Source organism: Halichoerus grypus, chromosome 6 (genome assembly GCF_964656455.1).
Source record: "Halichoerus grypus chromosome 6, mHalGry1.hap1.1, whole genome shotgun sequence".
In the NCBI taxonomy this organism is placed as follows: Eukaryota; Metazoa; Chordata; class Mammalia; order Carnivora; family Phocidae; genus Halichoerus; species Halichoerus grypus.
Genome location: NC_135717.1, coordinates 80,998,762 through 81,013,092, shown reverse-complemented (window position 1 = coordinate 81,013,092; position 14,331 = coordinate 80,998,762). Strand labels below are relative to the sequence as shown.

General features: G+C 39.2%; 1 protein-coding gene across 1 annotated transcript in view; it reads right to left on the bottom strand.

Moving 5' to 3' along the window:
- Positions 1-14,331, bottom strand: part of NDUFA9 (NADH:ubiquinone oxidoreductase subunit A9) — a 34,423-nt gene that overhangs the window by 19,110 nt on the left and 982 nt on the right. The window contains exons 2-5 of the mRNA XM_036082129.2: positions 8,387-8,557; positions 7,926-8,023; positions 3,708-3,799; positions 2,449-2,590 (exon numbers count right to left, since the gene is read on the bottom strand). Coding sequence (XP_035938022.1) covers positions 2,449-2,590; positions 3,708-3,799; positions 7,926-8,023; positions 8,387-8,557 — 503 coding nt within the window. The remainder of the gene's footprint in view (positions 1-2,448; positions 2,591-3,707; positions 3,800-7,925; positions 8,024-8,386; positions 8,558-14,331) is intronic.

The window sequence follows — 14,331 nt, the reverse complement described above, 5'->3', positions numbered from 1 at the left end:
CAGTCTCACTCTTTACCAGCACCTTCTCACCAGCACTTACACAATATCAAGATCTTCCACCTTAAAAGAAAAACGATTCTCAACTCCACGTGCCCCTTCAGCTTCTTGCCCCATCCCTCTTCTTACCAAACCACTTAAAAATGCCACCTGCTCTTACTGTCCCCACTGCCTCAGCTCCTGCTCACTCTTTGTTCACCTGTGCTCTAGATTCTGCCCCAACACTTGCACCCAAACCATTCTTAATCAGATCAAAAATGACCTCCATCCATACTGGTAGATCCAAGGTGACTTTCCAGTTCTCACCTCACTCGGTTTCTCATTGGCATTCATAAGCAACTACTCCCCCCTTGCGACACTGTCTTCCCTTGGCTTCCATGACCTTATACTCTCCTGGTTTCCCTTCTACCTCACCATGTCCACTCCTTCTCAGTCTTTGTTTGTTTGGGTTTTTGCAGGTACCTCCTTGTCTACCAGAGCACTAATCATTGGTATTCCTCTGAGCCCTGTCCAAAGTTCTCTCAATCTACGCTTCCTCACTAGGCAATCTTATTCCCAAACATTGCTTCAATTAACTGGTTTTATTTTTTTTTTAAGATTTTATTTATTTATTTGGGAGAGAGAGAGAAAGAGAGAGAGAGCATGAGCCGGGGGGGAGGGGCAGATGGAGAAGCAGGCTCCCCACTGAGCAGGAACCCTGGGATCATGACCCGAGCCGAAGGCAGACGCCCAACTGACTGAGCCACCCAGGCACCCCTAATTAACTGGTTTTGTATCTCCAAACCAGACCTCACTTCTGAGCTCCAGGATCATAAACCCCATTCACCATTGTTACTTGGATGATTGACAGACACCTGAAATGCAACCTGAGTCCAAAACTGGATCATCCTCTTCCTTCTCTGTAAATACTATTTTTCTATCTTTGCTGTGCTTTGGGATTACCTAGGGATAGTTAAAAATATCGATGCCCAAGTTCTATCCCCAGAGATTCTATTTTCATTGGTCAGGGTGAAGGATTTTTCAAAGTTCCTAGTGCTTCTAATGGGCAGCTAAGGCTAAGAACCACTGCCCGAAAGCCTTGTCCTTCTCAAGTGTTTCTCCCCTTATTCACCAGCACTACCATCTACCTCGTGGTGTACACCACAGGGCTGGACATCTCTGAGTCTTCTCCCACCACTGACTCCAGCCCCAACCCTGGCCCTTCCAAACAAGCATGGATTCAGACGATTCTGTGAATGCCAGATGCAGGTAGGCAGAGAGTGCATACGCTCATTCTCCCTCATCCATGCGGTATAAAAATGCTGAGGCTTGAATGTGCTGCTAGCCAGTTCCATGACTATGAGAAACAGCTTACACAAAAAGAAGGAGCTGAAAGAATCACAGAGAAACCAAGCTGAAACTCTGATGAACCTTGGCACCAATGTGGCTAAGTTTCCTTATTGCTGGATTTTTCAGATTACAGGGGCCTATAAACTCCCTTTATATTGAACCAGTTTACATTGAATTTTCGGATGCTAGCAATTAAATGCTCTGAACTGATAGATAGATGCCCTCTCTACCCCATTATATGCTCCTACAGCACAGCTCCCTACTTTGCAACACCAGGTACAAATGGAATTATTTTCCTCAATAGATTAGAAACTAGATAGGGGATAAGACTGTGTCTGTTTTATTTGCTACTGTATCCCCACCATCTAATACAATATACAGCACACTGTAGGTACTTAATAAATCATTTGTTCAATAAAAGAATGCAGTGGGTCAAAAAGCTGGAGTCCCTGGCAAAGAACTCTGCGGTCCTTACCAATGTGACCCAAAGCAGGCTCATGACAGCAGAAAACAAATGCTAAAGATAGCCCCAGACACTGCAATTCCTTTGAGTCCCTGATAATAAAAACATTTTAGGCTATAGAATGACCCCAAATCAGAATGGTCAATCCCTAGGTACAATCTGGATGACAATGTGGTTTCTGGAAGTATAAAAAGCCTAAATACTAGATTTCCTTGGCAAATATTTATCCCTGTCATCCTCAGCCTTTACATTACCCCCGTAAGAGTAGCATACAACCATACTAGGCACGAGGTTTGAGAAAAAAAGATGGTCTTTCAACCTGTAGGTGATACGGGTAGGATGCTTTTGACAGAAATAATACTCTACCTTTTATGAGGTTTACTATATAATCCTATTATGTCCCAAGCAACTTTCAGCATTTGAGAACAGGTATCCATCTCTGAAGCCCCTTACCATAGTTCCCTGCAAACAGAAAGCACTCAACCAAAATGTCAGAATACAACACACACATCACACACATCAATCTAATTCTGGATATGGAGAATTAGAAACCCCTTTTATTTCTGGATATGTCAGTGAGAAACCCTTCTCACTTAACTCATGTTTCAAAGGGGCCAAGAAACTCTGGGAACCACTTCCCAAGTCAACTTGTCACCTACCTTATTTCTCAGATATCTAGAAGAGCTTTTAATATCAGCATTCAGATGTGAAACATGAATGAGCTTTTCAACTCCAGCTTCCTTGGACACTTGAGCAATTGCATGGGGAATCTTCACAAAAATATCCTCAAAATCAAAGTTTCTGGAAGAAGGAAAAAAAAAGGGGGGGGGATCAGTTAAGAACACCTGTTTAAGGATTCCAAAGCTTTCTGTGATAAGCTAGTTTTCATACTATTGCTGGAATTCTTAATAGTTAAAACTTTTAAATGGCAACGATTTAACCCTAAGTCAAAATTAATATATATATGTATATTTTAAATACAAAGTTTTACTGCTCATCATCATTACTGTACATAATTTAAACCTTACCATAAGTCATAAATCAGCACACATAATATTCTCTGTGCTCCAGGAATCCCAAGGCTGAGACCCTTTGAGAACATCTGGCTGCAGCGGCTGGGAAGGGAGGGGGGAAGTGTTGGGAGCTGAAAAGGGACCCACTTCTTATCCCCGGGCCTTTGTTTCCCCCAGGGGGAAAAAAACTAAAAAAATCAGTCACCAGTTTAATCCAATAACATTAACATTACACAATAACATTAATGCTTACACTGTACAAGGCACTGTTATTAGTCACTACAGGAGGTTTAAAGTTGAATGAGACTCTCCAAGTCACCAAAGAACTTAGAAATATGTGATGAGGCAGACATAGATTATCAAACTTTAATAAATGTTAAGAAAATGGTATGAACAAAATGTTGTGCAACTATAAGATTAAAACACTATCTGTTGATAAACAACCTACACAAAGGCTAACAAGAACTGTTCAAACCAGTACTCATGTCATCTTTGATTAACAATGTGAACACTGTTTACTCAAGAAAAACCAATGTTCAGCTTGATGAACAGTAGGATGGGCAAAATCGTCCTGCCTAACCCATCCCAGCTGGACGAATCCAAAACAGGATCAGCCATTATGAACCAACCGGTCATTCCGTCAAGCTGATGACACCAACTACACTGACATAATCCCTACCAGCTTTTTATGGGTAGCGCATCACATTGCTCACTTATACCAGACTTACTGCCAACTGAATCTCCTGAAAGGGGGTTTTTGGGCATGTAAACAGGTGTTCAATGCTTAATTATGGACTAATTAAAAATGTGACAACTACAATTCCTGACATTAGAAGGTACCCAGTGAATGTCTACTGAACCTTTTGATAGCATATGCAAAGAAAAAACAAGAGCCAAAGACTTACTTGGTTTCCCATTCTCGCCCAACAAGATTAATGACCACATTGCTGTGCTTCACTGCTCTTCGGATAGAGTCTTTGTTTCTCCCGTCCCATTCCTATAAGAACAACAGCCAGTCAGATGCAAACATAAGGGCAAGTTTCAAAATAGGCCATCTGTTGTAGTCATAATATGGTACCATTTCATACAGGCTCCATTTATTACAAGAGAAATGGTCATGAGGTCTCAAATTCCCTCCTGATTCTCTGATTCTCCTGGAGACAAAAAAGATCACAGTATATCTATTTTATTCAGGTAATGAAATGATAGAATTAGAAAAGACAATATTCATTTTTAGTGGGGCACATCCATTTCTGGCCACCCAACTGCCCCTTGCAAGTTTGTAAGGAAATCTGGCTACCAAATCTCCCTTCCTGAAATAGAGCCAAAGAGCCAAGGATCATTTGGGAGGAAAACTGAGTTGCCCTTTTTGCAGCAACCAGCTACAGATTGAAGGTAGGCGGAGTATCTCTTAAAGGCTAACATTAAATTGGGAACATTCATGACTATTTTCTTATCTCTCCTTAATGCTTTCCTCTTTATAATCCTAGATCTAGTCATTTCTTCTAGTCACTTCAGATCTAGTCACTTCAGACATGAAAACAACACGCAGGGAGGAGTGACCTGCCTAAAAGCGCAGGGTGAGCCAATGGCAGATTTCAGTGTAGAACTACATGTCTGAGTGATTCAGGCCTACAGTCAGGTTGACGATTCTTGTCCAAAATGGAGACCAGGGATTAAATGACCTCAAAGATACAGCATTTTCTATGTTAAAATGAAATTGGATTTTTTAAACATTTCGAAGGAAAATAATAAGTAGTAAGAAGTTCTTAGGGTCAAATGCTAAGGGGTATGTATGAGCGAAAGGAGAGTGAGTGAGAAAGGAACAATGGGGCAGGGGGAGTGACTGGGCAGGGCCCACTAACATACCTGTGCAATTTAGAAAGGGCTCCAGAAACCAGACTCAAGAGCAAAAGATGAAGCCCTCAAGAGGAGGAACTAGTTGTAACTGATGCAGGAGAGGGGGTACAAGAGACATATAGAGTGACAGCTGGGGAGTCAGAAAACTCCATTTGCCTTTTGTGAACGGTGTACAAAGTTATCTCTCCAACCTCTATGTAAAATTTGAAAATACAACCTATCTCAGGGGTTTGCTATGAAGATAAAGTAAAATAGACATACAATCTGCAGCACAATGAGTGACACAGCTAATAAAAAAAACAGTTCTTGGGGCGCCTGGGTGGCTCAGTCGGTTAAGCGGCTGCCTTCGGCTCAGGTGACCAAAGGTCACTTTTTTAAAAAAAAAGCAGTTCTACACATAAAAAGCTAAAAAAGACTTTTTTTTTTTTTTAAAGATGGCAAGAGTGGGAAAAAAAGAATCCAAGAAGTGGATTCCAAGACTCAGAGTGGAAGAGCTTGGGGTACATCTGCAGGAATGGCACAAGAGAAAAGCCTGGAGAGAAAGAATTAAAAGGAAACCAAATTCCCAGGGATAAGGCCCAGGGGGCACAGTCAAGTTAGCAAACCAAGTGGTTGTTCAGACAGCAGTTTCCACCACAGACTAAAGCAGGGAAATCAGTACCTCACACTTAGTATGGTTCACCCTTCTCAGAAATAAACAACAGTATAGTGAAGTCTTTCCGTTTTATCTTTCTCATACTTCCCCTTTTGTAAACATTATTATATTCAAAGTAATATGCTTGGGGCACCTGGGTGGCTCAGTTGGTTAAGCATCCGACTCTTGATTTAGGCTCAGGTCATGATCTCAAGGTCGTGGGATCAAGCCCCACGTTAGGCTCCATGCTGGGCACAGAGCCTGCTTAAGATTCTCTCTCCCTCTGCCCCTCCCCGCCTTCACGCTCGCTCTCTCTCTCTCTCTCTCAAAAAAAAAAGTTATATGTTTAGTCTCTGTATTCTCTATTAACACTGAGAGCTCCCTGTGGTCTTGTTCATCAAGACATGCTCAGAGTTTAGCTCAATGCCAGGCACTCTATAAATACCTGTGGCAAGAATGGAATATGTATCATATATCTCAATTCCAATGACTCCACATCTGCAAGCCAAAGTTTTCACCCATCATTTGTGAAATACTTTAATTTTTAGGATTGACAAAGTGACCAATAATCTCAAGTCACAAAGAAACAGGAAAAAAGCTAAGCTCCTCTAACTGTAAGACCAAGAAGATATTTGAGAATAAGATTTTAGAGAAGAAAAACACTTTAGAAACAAGAAATTTCCAACATATTCTTAGCTTGTGAACATTCAGTAAGGAATAAATGAAAATGTTATTAAAAATAAGTAAAAATTTGGGCGCCTGGGTGGCTCAGTTGGTTAAGTGACTGCCTTCGGCTCAGGTCATGATCCTGGGATCCTGGGATCAGGTCCCACATCGGGCTCCCCCTGCTCTGCGGGGAGCCTGCTTCTCCCTCTCTCTCTGCCTGCCATTCCCCCTGCTTGTGCTCTCTCTCTCTCAAATAAATAAATAAAATCTTAAAAAAATAAGTAAAAATTTAAAAGAGATCACAAATAATCTGCATGAATATATCAGAGATCTTCAGAATGTTTACCAAATTATTTTTTTTTTATTTATTTTCTTAAAAAAAGATTTTATTTATTTGACAGAGAGAGACATAGCGAGAGAGGGAACACAAGCAGGGGGAGTGGGAGAGGGAGAAGCAGGCTTCCCGCTGAGCAGGGAGCCCCACACGGGACTCGATCCCAGGACCCTGGGATCACGACCCAAGCTGAAGGCAGACGCTTAACGACTGACCCACCCAGGCGCCCCCCAAATTATTTTTTAAAAGGGGAAGTGTGTACATGGAAGAGCTCAACTTCATACAGAATGATAAAAGCAGGACAATTTAGCCAGAACAGGAGACCGAGCATCAAGGCCCAGAGTGTTTCTCAATAGGATAACTGTAGGCACTGGGGACAGTGTAACTCCTTGTGGAAACGGACTGCTCTGGGACCTGTATGATATCTAGCATCCCTAGCTAATAAACCAGTATGGTCTCCAGTCATTGTGGCAACCAAAAAGGCCCACACGTTTTTAATCACCCCCTTGAAGGGTCCCCCCCCTACCCTGGTTCCCCACTGCCTCACCCCATTGGCAACTCTTGGCCAATGGAAAAACCTGCAGATTATAGAATAGCAATAGGGAAGCACAACGAGCACTGTTCTAAATTCAGTCTGTGCCAAGGAAACCAAGTTATAAAACACCCTATTTGTGATTTTCACCATCTACAGAAGAACTGTCCAACAGAAATATAACATGAGGCACACAGGCAATTCTAAATTTTCCACCAGTCACATTTAAAAGAGTAAAAAGAAACAGGTGAAATTCATTTTAATAATGTATTTTATTTAACCCAATATATCCAAAATATTATTTCAATATGTAATAAGTATAAAAAATTATTAATGATATATATCACTTTCTTTGTACTAAGTCTTTGAAATCTGGTGTGTATTTTATATGTACAGCATATCTTAATTAAGATTAGCCACATTTCAAATGTTCCATGACCACACGTGGCTGGTGGCTACCATACTAGATGGCACAGGCCTACAGCAGGGGTCAGCAAACCATATCCCAAAGGCAAATCTAGCCTGTAGTCTAACTTTGTAAATAAAGTCTTTTTTTTAATATTTTTTTTAAGGATTTTTTTATTTATTCATTTAAGACACAGAGATACAGAGAGAGAGAGAGAGAGAGAGCATGAGCAGGGGGAGAGGCAGTGGGGGAGGGAGAAGCAGGCTCTCCACTGAGCCAGGAGCCCGATGTGGGGCTCGATCCCAGGACCCTCGGATCATGACCTGAACCAAAGGCAGACGCCCAACCATCTGAGCCACCCAGGCGCCCCTGTAAATAAAGTTTTATTAGAACACAGCCACTTCCATTCATTTATATATTATCTATAGCTGCTTTCAGGCTAGAAGGGCAGAAATGAGTAATCATGAAAAGACCCTGTGACCTACAAAAGCTAAAATATTTACTATCTGGCCCTTTACAGAAAATGTGTGTCAACTGCTGGGCAAGAGTTTAAAAGAATGGGGTGAATGAAGGATGCCCTTGGCTCACTCTGGGATGAAACTGTTGCTTTATTACACTGTCTCTCTCTCCTAAAAATGTCCTCAGTAATTTACATCTGTCAACTCCAATAATCAGTCACACAGGCTCTTACCAGAAAGATAATCTGGCCCAGGTCACCCATGGGACGAAGGTGCATGGTGTCATATGGATCACACCGATAGGGTACGATCACCTGTGACCCCATACGTCCTAAAAAAGAATGGATTGAAACAAGGATCAACATTAACATAATATGGATATTTACTTTATAGGACAATGATTTGGTAAATATTTAACTTCTAGTATGATAAATGAATGGATACCATGTTTAACAAAAAGCATATTTTGCTGTGCGAGAGATGCCGTAACTTTTCAGAGACCACATTCCTGTTTCTACAACCTATACAGAAAGCATGATAATGCTTCCTAATGAACAGCAGATCAGAATTACATAAACCCAAGATAAGAGTAATCTGTAACACTGTTAAATTGAAAGAAACATGGCTCATGGCTTCTCATTAGGCAACCCTAATAAATGGCGCTGGGGCATGAGGAACTTAAAGAACTACTTACCAAGGTGGTTGACAACATATCGGCCCAGGAATCCTGTTGCTCCAAACACAGTGGCCACAATCCCACTGACTGAGGAACGCCCACCTTTGCCATGAGGTATGAGTGCATGATGAAGCTGGCGCTGGGGTGGGCCATGAAACACAGCTGTGGCTCTTGCAGTAATAGAAGAACCTTAAACAAAACCCCAGAGTATACAAAAATGGTAAATGTTAATATACATCTTTTCCTAGAAACTGGTATATATATATATATATCTTGCAATAATAGAAGAACCTTAAACAAAACCCCAGAGTATACAAAAATGGTAAATGTTAATATATATCTTTTCCTAGAAACTGGTATTTTGCTATCAGTACTTTCATATACTTAAGTTTAAGATGAATTTTTAAATCAAAAGTTGTAATTTAAGTGCCAACAGCAATAATAAACAAACTACCGCAACAAAGAATCCATGTGTCATAAGGAAATATATAAAAATTAGAAAGTACAGTTGATCTTTCAATAACACTGGTTTGAACTGCATGGGTCCACTTTTATGCAGATTTTTTCAATAAATACAGCACAATACTATATTTTCTCTTCATTATGATTTTCTTTAATAACATTTTTTCTCTCACTTACTGTAAGAACACAGTATATAATACATACAGGTAAACATACAGAATATGTTAATCAACTATTTATGTTACCAGTAAGGCTTCTGATCAATAGTAGGCTATCACCAGTTAAGTTTTAGGGGAACCAAAAATTATACATGAATTTTTGACTGCAGGGATGGGGGAGGTCAGTGCCCCTAACTACTGTATTGTTCAAGAGTCAACTATAAACTTCCTGCCCTATGGGATACAATATACCTAGGAAGATAAATCACATTTAAAAAATTAAAGTTACATATTAAGAGAGTATAAACCTCCACAATAAAAGGAACTGAGAGAATGCACAGGAAAAAAGCAATATAAGAGGAAGGATTCTTGGATAAAATGGATTTTGTGGGGGCGCTTCTTCCAGTTTTACTGAGAAATAATCAACATATATCACTGTGTAAGTTTAAGGTGTACAGCATGATGGTTTGATTTACATATATTATAAAATGATTACAACAGGTTCAGCTTATGTCCATCATCTCATAGAGATATAATAAAAAGGAAAGAAGAAAAAAAACCATTTTCTCCTAGTGATGAGAACTCTTAGCATTAACTACCCTAATGTTTTATCATTATCATTCGGCAGCATTAGCTATAGTCACCATGTTGTACATTACATCTCGAGTACTTATTTATAACTGTAGGTTTGTACTTTTGACCACCTTCCTCCAATACCCCTTCTGCAACCCTCTGCCTCTAGGAACCACAAGTCTGAGCTCTTTTTCTATGAGTTTGGGTTTCTTTTTAATCCCACATATAAGGGAGATCATACAAAGTTGAGATCATACGTATTCGTCTTTCTCTGACTTATTTCACTTAGCGTAATGCCTTCAGGGTCCATCCATGTTGCAGCAAATGGTCGGATTTCCTAGTTTTCTTTATGGCCAGATAATATTCCATCTTATATAAATACCACAACTTCTTTATCTGTTCAACCCTCGATGGACATTTAGGTTGTTTTCATGTCCCGGCTATTGTAAATAATGCTACAATAAACATGGGAGTGCAGGTACCTCTTTTGAGTTAGTATTTTCATTTCCTTTGAACATATTAGCAGAAGAGGAATTGCTGGATCACATAGTAGTTGTATTTTTAATTTTTTGAGGAACCTTCATGCTGTTTTCCATAGTGGCCGTTCCCTTTTCTCCACATCCTCGCTAACATTTGTTATCTCTTGTCTTTTTCATGATGGCGATTCTAATGTGTAAGGTGATATCTCATTGTGGTTTTAATTTGCATTTCCCTGATGACAAGTGATGTTGAGCACCTTCTCATGTACCGGTTGGCCTTTCACATATCCTCTTTGCCCATTTTTTAATTGGGTTATTTGTGGGGTTTTTGCTATCGAGCAATAAACTACTTTGAGTAAGGTTGTAAAGAGGAACAACAGAAAGAATAGATTTCCATGTGAAACATGTAACACATATAACAATGTAGACGTGGGAATGAATAAGCCCAGTGCAGGGAACAGAAGATTTACCTGGAACAGACTCTGAAACTGATAACGAATGAAAAAATAAAGGTCATGATACATGCTGGAGGCAGAGGACTATTAGTAGAGAACATTTTTTTTAAAAAAAAAGTACAGTCAGACAATATAAAGCTACTGAAAATCATCAAAAGTAATGACAAAAGGAGTGTTTGAGAAAAAATTTTCTGACCTTTAGAAAGGTTAATTTGTCAAACCTCTCACTATTTACATCTCCACACTATATGCGCAAGGAGACCATGTGGCCTTAGCCTGGACATCTGCAAGGTGGGGAAACACACTTCCCATTGCAGACCATTCTTATTTGAGCCATTCTAACAAAGGGTTCCACCATATGGGAGATCAATGACTGTTTCCCAGCAGCTTTGATCCCTTTGTTCCTCTGGAATGACAAAGAACAAATTTAACCCCTCTCCTGCATTTAAGTTCAGCAATTATATCTCTACTAAGTCTTCTCCAGGTTACACATTCCTAGTTCCATCAACTATTCTTCATTTGGCAGAGGTGTAAAACTCCTTTGGAATCACACTCCCAATTTTCAAGTCCCTTGAAACATATTATGGCAAAGTTTTAGAGCAAATTACTTACCTTTCAGAGAATAAGTAAAAACCAACTAAGACATTTAAAGGGCTAATAAACTTTTGCTACAATCAACAAACTGTTTACCATCAGCACTGGTGCTTTGTAAACTTGGGGAAAACTGAAAGAAACAAATAGGAATTGCTTTAGAAAATCTGTATTGAAAAAAAAAAAAGGAAGGAAGGAAGGATGGTAAGTAAGTAACTAAGTAAGTCTGTGTCTCTTCTCTGCAGGTGATTCTCCAGCGGCATTCTACCCAGGAACCATGGTTTTTCCCTAATCAGAAGCATGAAATTAGAGAAAAAGCCTAGCTTACTGAACAATGACTGAAACCACAAAGATTAAAAACAAACACTGCAGATCAGACACATAACAACAAACTGTTACCACAATAACAGCTAAACTTACAAAACTGTTAACAGATGCCAGGCATTGTTCTAAGTGCTCAGTAGGTATTATCTTATTTAATACTATTCTTACTGTAACTTTACATATGTGGAAGCTCAGGCTCAGAGAGTTTAAGTGACTTGCCTGAAAAGCCAGCAAAGGAGAATGAAAAGCAGCCCAGTAAGGTAAGGGGAAAACAAAAGGAAATGATACCCAGAAGGTAAATGAAGAAAGGGACTGATAAAGGTAACAGGTAACTCTATCAAAGGCTGCTGAAAAGTGAAGTAGGATGGTGACAGAGGACCACACACCTAGAAGATGTTGGTTTTGAGTGGCCTTAATAAGAGCAATTTTATTGCTGTGGGAATGACAGCCTGACTCGAGCAGGCAAGAGAGAATGTGAGGCAAAGAAGTGGGAAAAGGAGTATCAATGATTCTTCTGAGGAGAGATGATGTGAAAGGGGGTAAAAGGACTAGAGGAACATGAGGACAAGGAAGGATTTTTTTTTTTTTAATATTAGCTATTATAACATATTTATACACCGATGGAAATGACCCAGTAGAGGGGAAAAATGAATGATTCAGGAGAGGGAATGCACAGGTAATTGAAGATGGGATGGAATGCAAAACAAAGGAAGTGGCTTTAGATCAAAGCAGGAGGAGCTCATCCACTATCACAGGAGGGAAAGCTGAGAATTATCACAGCTCAGCTATTAGATTTTTATGGTGGGAAAAAGATCGTTCTCATCTGATTCCTCTGATTTCTAGGTAAAGGTGAGAATGAGACAGAAGCACATGTTAAAAGTTTTAGGAGACTGACAATGTTAAATAATCATTATGGAAAAGGGAAAGCAAATTTCTTGAAAAACATAATACTGAAAATCTACTTGATATCTGTATTCATGAATTTAAAATAAGGTCAGTCAGTTTTGAGTTTTCTGTAGCTCAGTTCTCTACTGCAGGAAATGTGTGGAAAGCTTGGTTTAATTAGTGGGGTTTTTTTTTTTGTTTGTTTTTTAATGCCACAGGCAGATGGGCTGGGGAGTTAAGAATGTATGGGGGAATGATTAGAATGATCAGTAAGGAAGGAAATGAGGACACTGGATAAAGGACAGTAAATAAAACAGGAAGAATGACTGGAGTCAAGGAATTAATATCTCAAATGATTGTTAGGAGATTTACAGTAAATGTATATAAAGCATTTAGCACATTATCTAGCGCATGTTAAGCACTCCATGAGTAACAGATGCTTTCATTTGTTATTACTTCAGAATCTCTTGGGTGATGTTACACTAACCTCATGAGATTATTTATTTTCCCCCAACAATTATAGGCCAAGCACCGTTCTAGAAACTGTGACTAGCACAATAAAAATGACAAAGTTCCTGGCCTCAGGGAGCTTACATTTTAGAGGGTTGACTTGAAAATTAATATGTGGGTAGGTACCTGTCACAGTGCCTTGCACTAGGTAGGTACTCAATAAATATAAGTTGTTACCTTCTTTGGCTCCAACCTCTCTATTTTCTTCCATATGTTATGAACCATTAGGAGAGTAATATTCTTTACTCATTATATTCCTCTGCTCAAATACCTCTATTGGCTTCTTACTGTAATATATAAACCAATCTTCTCCAAACATATTTGCTTGCACATTGCATTAGTTTTAAACATTTATAAATCACATATACATTCTGTGTAGTACCAATACGTCACATACACTAAAAAACATATTAAAGCACTTAGAATAGTGTCTGGTATATAGTTTAAACTACATAAGTGTTAGCTATTGTTGCTGTTATTACTGAAAATGTTTTTTCAGTTCTAATACTGTATTTTTGTATCCCACTGATTCCTCTTGCAAAACCCACTTTCAAGACCACTGAACTAAACTGCTTGACTTTCAAAGTCCTCCATTATTTGATCTCATCTAACATAGTCAACTTTCTTTCCTACGATTCCGTATCTACAGGTAGTCATTTCACTGCCTAAGTACTTTGTGATTCCATTCTCACCACCTTGTCCTTGCCCACGCCAGGATAAGGTCTAGTTTCTCTGACTTTCCAAATCAAAACAACCCTAAAAAAAAAAAAAAATCAGTGGAAGCACTGCAATTCTCCACTGGTCTTCCAATCTTCCCTCACTACTTCAAATCATACTAATCTTTCCCTTTTCTGATTTCCTACGGTACTTAATAGTCTCTCCATATCTCACCATATATAATTGTTTTACACGGTTCTGTTCTATAGTTTTTTGATTATGTTACACACTAGACTTGCCTCTCTAGAGTTTATGCAAAAGCTTACTTTACCAGAGACAATAAAGCATAGAGGTTAAGAGCACAAGCTATGGCTTCAACTAAAAAGAAGTTAAAGTGAAAATATTTATGAAACTATTTAGGACTGTGGTTAGCAAATAGCCAATACACAATAAATGGTAGTTATTATCATTCATGAGCTACATTATGTCACACCAACGTAATACTTTCACAAGAACCAACAAATGTCTTTGCAAAGAAGTCATGGCTACAAAACCATCCACAAAATCGATGTGAACCAATCACCTTCCCAGTGGTATGTAGGAGCTCTACCCAAGATGGAAAATAAAAAAGTATCCTCCAAATACTCCTGACTTGCTCCTCAACCTAGACATCAGAACGACTTGTGGAGCTTTTTTAAAACCCAAGGTGCAAGGACCCAATCTCAAAAATTCTGATTCAATAGCTCTGCAATGAGTCCCCATTTCTATTTTTTTCTAAAGCACTAAAAATGATTCTGACATGAAGCTAACTGTGAGAGCAAACGATATTTAATAATGACTTGAATACACTATGGAAAAATACAACTTTT